At 41.9% G+C, this 7,536-nt stretch overlaps 1 protein-coding gene across 1 annotated transcript in view; it reads right to left on the bottom strand.

Moving 5' to 3' along the window:
• Nucleotides 1-1,187: 1,187 nt before the first annotated feature.
• LOC144772329 (uncharacterized) overlaps nucleotides 1,188-7,536 on the bottom strand; it is a 55,855-nt gene continuing 49,506 nt past the window's right edge. Inside the window, exon 9 of the mRNA XM_078656570.1 lies at nucleotides 1,188-2,980. Within this exon, the coding sequence (XP_078512696.1) occupies nucleotides 2,208-2,980 (773 nt within the window). The 3' untranslated portion in view covers nucleotides 1,188-2,207. The remainder of the gene's footprint in view (nucleotides 2,981-7,536) is intronic.

Below are 7,536 nucleotides of genomic sequence, written 5' to 3'. Positions count from 1 at the left end.
CTCCCTGATCACATGAAAATGAGTGTGCTTCAATGTCAGTATCCCGTCTGGTCACTTCCTCTACACTAGGTGACCACACATTATGTAGAATACCACCGCAAGACGTATAACTCTTGCGATGTCAGGTTTTGTTATTGCAAACATATTCACGTTGGGGTTAGACGGCAGCATGTTTTCTTTTTTGTGCTTGTTTTGTTTTAATTTATCTTGCATAGGTTGTTGACTTTGTGTGTGCTTTAAGGGTGAATGAACAAACGAGTCAGTGGCTGGATAAATGGATGCATGGGTGCTAAGATGACATTACATACCCCAGTTATACTTTTCCAAAGCACTCCCTTCAAATCCTTGACATTGTAACCCTTGCCTACCATCTCCCACTCTATAAATGTAATCAAGCCTGATATGCAAACCCAAAAATCAAAGGACACAGTGCACTGGAGGTGATAAAGAATATAAACTTATGGCTCAGAAGAAAATACTGTCTGGGCTATTCCACTCATGTGGTTTTCAAACACTATAATGGGTCAACATTAAGAGATAAATCCCCAAAAAGTACTAATAGGATGTGGGAGAGGACACTTTCCCAGGGTACTAAGGAGATTCTACAATTTAGTAAGTGTATACTTAAGTATTCAATCTTTCTAAATGTCTACATATCATCTACATGTGCGTATAATTTACAAAACCCTCGCATTACCTTGCTGTTTCCAAGTAGTAATCCTAAATTTTCTCAAACTGTAGTTGCAGCATTTGTCCTTTAGTTAGAAGAAAGTAATATTGCTCAGATGTCCTCCTTTCATTTGTTGCCTGTGACCCTGTACAGCGCTCCACTGTCTGTTCTGGCTAGGGTAGTATTACGTAAATACCACATACATAAAGATCCCCATATGCTATGAGGGACAAGGAAGCTTGATTTTGTCCATAGCATGTCTTATCCTCAGCACATTTGTTGTATCTTATTGAGCCTTTGTAAGTGTTTTTAGGACTGATGCATGATGTCCACCATGAAGAAAATCATCCTATTCATTCTGCTTTGTCTTTCTCTGAACTTTCATGTTTTTAATACATAGTTATCTAGACTTCCATTTTTATTTAAATTTTCATTGCTCATAATTGTTTTATATCTCATAGCTTTACTGATACAACAAAACAGGAGTATCTTAAGTGCATTTAAATAAACAAATTAATGACATAAAAAGCAAAATACTTTTATAAAAAATAAAATAAAAAACATGCCTCCGGCAAAACATACTTTACAAATTTACAAGAATACACAGGACCCTTCTTGATGTTTCCATGGAAGGTGCCCAAGTGATTGTGAAATGAAATCAAAGTCTGTTAATCAAATAAAGATCCGATGTAATTTGTGAGTCTCTACAGTGGGGACAGGACTGACAAGATCAAGGGCCAAAACATGACTTTTTCTCAGAATGTTCCTTGATGGTTCTTTACATCTAAGATTACAATCTGATAGTAGAAAAGTGGTGGTTACTTTTAAATTGGTTTATTTTGATGGTCATAAATCCGATTTTTGCTGAATCTTGTCGATTTTCGATGTTAGATTTAAGAATGTGGAATACCATCAAATACATTTTCATCATCTATCAACACTATACTTTGTTTTCTTTTCTGCACTAGTCTACAATGACTGTATTGAAAACACGTTGTTCCATTGTTATGATGTAACAGCTTACACATCTGCACAAGTGGTCTGCAGTTATTATTTACATTATTATTCTGGATAACTACTAGATTTAACATGTTTGTAGATTTCAAGGGAAAAAATTACATCCAGTTATTGCAGAGTTAAAATTTACTAATGGTAATTGATATGCAGGTAGTAACTGAGTTTTTATGTGCTTTCTCCAGTTCACCTTTTTTCTTTGTGAATTCGCAGTTGTGGTACAAAATGCATCTTCTGAATAAATATTTTATGCATAGTACAGGGAATAAAAGTACCATCCTTTCTGGGTCTTCAGGTGCCAAAGAAGGTGCAACTTGCTTATGAATCTCTTCTCATATTCAGCCAGTGAAATGTCACCATTCAGGTGCAATCACTCTGTGTGTCTAGCTGTTCTGTCTTTGCTATTTTTGCTAGAATCTCTCCTCACCTTCCGAGCAGCAAAAGCAACAGCGACTTTTCCCACGGGTGTTATTAGGTACTTTCGAAGTGCAGAGTTTATACGAACGCTCTTTTCATGTGCCGCTCATTGAAAAAGCCTCTCTCCTGTATGTGTTCTTTGGTGTGCTAGAAGATTTTGCTTCTGAGTAAAGGTCTTCTCACACACAGTACAGAAAAAAGGCCTCTCTCCCCTGTGTGATCTTAGGTGCTTTAGAAGGTCTGACTTATGGGCAAACCTCTTTTCACAAACACTGCAGTGAAAGGGGTTTGATCCTGAATGTGTTCTTTGGTGTGTTACAAGATTTTGCTTTTGAGTAAAAGTCTTCTCACACTCTGTACAGTGATACGGCCTCTCTCCCGTGTGTATTCGTAGGTGCCGCTGAAGATCCGACTTAAGAACAAAGCTCTTCTCGCACACAGTGCAGCGAAAGCGCCTCTCCCCTGTATGGATTCTTAGGTGAGTTTGAAGATTACTCTTTTGAGCAAAACTCTTTCCACACACTGTACAACAATAGGGTCTCTCTCCTGTGTGTGTTCTTAGGTGGTTTTGAAGATCTGGCATTCGAGGGAAGCTTTTCTCACACATGCTGCAGTGATAGTGCCTCAATGATCTATGCAAACTTTCATGCCGTAGAAGACTTGTCATTCCAGTGAAGCTCTTATCACACTTGGTGCACAGGTAAGGTCTCAGCCCAGCATGGATTTGTTGATGCTCCACAAGAAGCTCCTTTTGGTTAAATCTCTTCTCACACTCCGTACAGGCAAAGCATCTCTCACTTTTGTAGACTTGTTGGTAACTTTTTTGAAAGCAAGGGTCGAACTCTTCCTCAGGCATGCTTCTCGCCTCCGCTTGTTTGGCTGCAGAATGAAAATAACAGTTAAAATTGTAGTTAGGAAATTAATATATAAAGAAAAACAAAGACATGCAAAAAGTACATAGTATTATTACAGTACATCATTTGAATAAAAAGAGAATGTCCTTTAAACAAATGCTGAGCAGTCATCCAATACGAAGTACCACCACTCACTTCTACAACTGCACACCAAGAAATCCAGCCTTAGATATGAATCATTCAATGCAGCGATAAGGATCTTAGAGACCCGAGATATACAAGTGTAGGGAAAGACACCAATGGTAAATGGAATAAAACTAGCAGTATCTGCAATGCACCCAACTCTCCAAAAGAAGTAGTCCAGATATTTTCATGACATCCCTACATGGTTGTGAACAGGAAAGGCCCTTTCTCATAAGGTTCTTCCCCCGTCTTGTTAAAGAATATATAGATTTTTTTCTGTAAAAACCAAGCAAAGGATCGCTTGTGACAGTCAACTATACCTACAACGTCCTAAAACTCAGATAATGCTTAGACACAATTAGGTTTTGGTTTTTAGCGTTTGATTTGTGTATTTCAGTGTTTATTTAATGTTTTCTTAAATTCTGAAAAACAGTAGTTATAAGTAGGTTTACATTTTGGTGCCCTAAAAATATGCCAGAGATTGCTTTCTTGAGCATAGAAAAAACAGTACAGACTATTCCACTAATAACCTTTGTATTGTTCAGTCACTCACAGTTAAGCTCCACTAGAGGAGCTGGATCCCCAGAAAATATATCTGCCTCAATGAGCTCTGCCTGAAACTGCCGGGCACACTGCAGCTCTCAAACAATCTGATCTAAAGATGACTGAGATATTTATTATCATTGGCTTCCAATATCGTACCCCTTGAAAAGATAGTACAGTGGGAGCAGCATGAATTCTTCATTCAGATGCAGTTTGACATGTGACTCACTCATACCCAACACATCTGGCCTTTCAAAGGCAAGTTTGTCCAGAAGTTTCCCACTTCCTCTAATAGATAAGTTGTCAGAAAGAGCAGCTAAGCAGATTCTGTTGAGATGAGTATTCACGGCTGCTTGCTGTCAGAAAAAGGTAGCATAGTGTATCTTGGACTGACTCTCAGGGGGGTGCAGCAACAACTATGTATGCATAGATGACCCTGAAGTTGTTGGATGTTTGGTTTGTGAGCCATAATTAATGTGATAAGATCTGCAGCCAGCTGTGCATGCTTACCAGAATACCATTAATATCAATGGGGAAGCCCAGTATCTTAGAGAACCTAACGAATTATGACAGTTTACAAAACCAAGGTTATGCTGAGAAAGAGAAAATTGCTTTCAAAATAAGTTTGTCCTGTTCAGTTAGGACGACCAGTAAATGGTCCACAATAAATTGCTAATAACCACAATGGCAATAAATACTGGAGTAAGCAATGATTCAGCTGCAGATCTTGACTGCTTGCAGCACGGGACACATGCTGGACTGTGAATGGAGCAGGCCTTCACCTCTTTCATATTGTGTGCCACTCCCAAACTCACCAAGGCACTGGGAATCCTAGGACACTGACTTTGAGGAAATGCCAACAGTGATGCTGTGAGCTACGAGGACCCATATTAATTTTGGACCACAACTTTGGCTCCGCATGCAAGTGCATTGCAAACATTGTGTGCCTGACCACCGTTTATCTGTTTATGCCCAGCCAAATTGGTTCTCAGGACAAAAGCACCTTTTCTGCCGTTCCATAAAAGGCATCCCATTACACTTCCCACATTTTACCCCAACTGCAACAAAAAGGAAGAGAGGCTACACAGGCTGGAGCCACAAAAGGCAGTCGTTAATACAGCCATAGAATGAAGGAATTCAGATGGGATCATTCTATTAAATTCTGGCGTCCTTAAAAATCTCATAGCTACCCGGAAACCTAGAACAGCTCCTCATACTGCCCGCTGGCCAACAAGGTTAAGAAGTGTAAAGCAAAGTTTTCACGGCCTTACAAAAGGACATCTCATTGGACAGCTGGCGCAGTTCCAGAGGGAGAGAATTCCAGGTCTTCAAGGACTGACAAGAGAAAAACCAGCCTCCCCAGCTAGATCTTCTGACTCTGGGGACCTACATCAAATGGGTGAGGAAGATCTTAATGATCTTCAGGAAAGTATGGGCTAGCTAGCCATCTTAAGAGAGTAGGAGCTCTCTAATGAAAAGCCCTATGCAAAATGCAGAGGGCCTTAAATTGAACACGTTGCTCCACTGAGAGCCAATGGAGATTGTTCAAGGCCTTCTTAACAGATTGGTGCCTGGGAAAATTCACAAGGAGCCCAACGGCAGTATTCTGAATAATCTGAAGCCTTTTCATCACGTAACAAACAGAGCCAAGATAGAGGGCATTACCATAAGCCAGGCGAGAGATGACAAGGGCTTGGACAATGAGTCTTCTGGCTACGAAAGGTAGCAGATTAAGGACCTTGCTTAAAAGTCCAAGAACACCAAAGCAGCGTTCAGCTAATTTGTTTGCTCACTGTTTGGAGAAGTGTGGCTCACTGGTTAGAGGAGGCAGACCTGGAAGCAGAGGTCAGCCTGGGACCAGGGTTCAATTCCCGGCTCGGCGGGGTCTTGAGTCCTAAAATGTCCATGGGCTCGACAATTCTCGCTCCGGTGCCTACTCGATTCACGGGTTCACACTCTGCGACTCTGGGCAATAGCTTGCTTAATCTCCACAACGGCCCCTCGCGGCGGGATGCCTGGCTTTCACCTTGCGGATACCCTGCCGGGGTTATCTCACAGGGGAATACCAGGACGGGTTCCCTAAGCAAGCGCTTAGAAACCGCTTGGTGATTTGCGCTATATAAATTCCTGTACATTTACATTTGGTTCTCCATAGTAAGTAAGACTGGAGACCAGCCACACACCTAGACTCTTTATTCCTCTTTAGGACTGGAAAGACCATAAAGGCAATCCGGCAAGGGAGTTGGGACATTTTTGCTGAAATTATTGTCCAGTACCATAATCTCAGTCTTATCCTCATTGAGCTTCAGTTTGCAATTGGCCATCAATCTGCCAACTTCCTGAAGACGGGGGGACAGACTACGGTGGTTAGAGCTTGAATCTGGGGAGATGGAAATCACCAGCTGGGTGTCATTTGCACTGGAAACCAGAGAGAACCCAAAAGACAGGACAATTTCAGCCAAGGGGAGCACATAAAGATGTAAAAGAGTTGGGCTCAAAGAAGAGCCCTGAGGCACCTAACAGTGCAATGAGAGGCTCTCAAGAGTACCAGGAATGATCAAGCACTTGGAAAGTTCTGCTCTTCAGGAAGGAGGAGAGCCAATTCAAGCAAATTGAAGGCTGGGCCTTTGATGCCCACTGTGGAAATCCTATGGATAAGTGTACGGTGATCTACTCAGTGCTTAATTTGTAAAATATGAAGTGCAGGTGCTCAAATGTTTGTTGGAGGCCACACCTACTTTTCTCTGGCTCCACCCACTTCCTCCACCCACTTTATTCACTCCACCCACATCTTCAACTGGAACTGCTAACCGTCAGATGTAATACCATATACCTTATCTCCCTAGCTTAATGCTACTAGAACACTGCACTCTTGTCTCTTCTGACATGAGGTACCCATGTGCAGTACCGCCCATGTGTCTGCCTCTCTCTGTCCAACTGTGGGAACACGCTGATCTTTTGCTAACACACATTACCCTATTCTGTGTTGTTTTAGCAACAAACTACTTTCTACAGTCCAATCTTCAGATTACAACAGTGGCGACAAAGATATGAAAAATGTTGTGATGGATCACTGAGCTGTCTGCTGAAGAAAGAAGTGGTGAATGCCAACGACCAGCATGAGAGAGCAGTTGTCCTGGTGATGGATATATATTTAACATGCAAATAGTGGATAAAGGCAAAGGAGAGTGGTCCTGCTTTGTTTCAGGTTAAGGCAAACAAAGGTGGGATGCAGAGGTGAATGACATGTGGTCCATCATCATCCCTCATCGCCAGGGTTGTGTGTAATGAGAGTTGAGCTGTGTCTTCTTTCAAGTGCTCTGAGAAGGACTTCATTGCTCTGGCCCTTGAAGGTCACCTTGGGCTTATTAACACTAAAGCGAGTGTGAGGGAAGTTTATTGATGGCCAATTACACATAAACTAATAATAGGGGATGTGGAACAGTGTATGACCTGTGGGCAGAATGATAACATGCATACATTGAGGACTGTGCCCATTACTGTTATAGAGGATGCCTGGCAAAGAATCCATGGCCACTGGAAAGTTTTAGGAATGGGCACATATTGATTCACCTTGGGTGTGTATGCGATGATGTGTCTCTCGGTACTCTTAAAGATGGGAGGAGACACGTCACGGGAGCAGCCAGTGACCACGGACTAGGGTCCTACACATGCCCTTGGTGGCGATGAAGTAGAAAACCTATGTTTTTAATCCTGGCCACCAGAGTGGATCGTATTTTGGGACCACGAGGAATCCCCTCCCGGGCCTCTCGGTTCCTCAGTGACTACAACGGATGCATCCTAACACACTAATGCCTTAGCTTAGAGTACTATGCCCACATTTACTGAGTGAGA

This window comes from Lissotriton helveticus, chromosome 8 (genome assembly GCF_964261635.1).
Source record: "Lissotriton helveticus chromosome 8, aLisHel1.1, whole genome shotgun sequence".
Classification (NCBI taxonomy): domain Eukaryota; kingdom Metazoa; phylum Chordata; class Amphibia; order Caudata; family Salamandridae; genus Lissotriton; species Lissotriton helveticus.
Note: the sequence above shows the minus strand (reverse complement) of the source record. Positions and strands in the feature narration are given on the sequence as shown.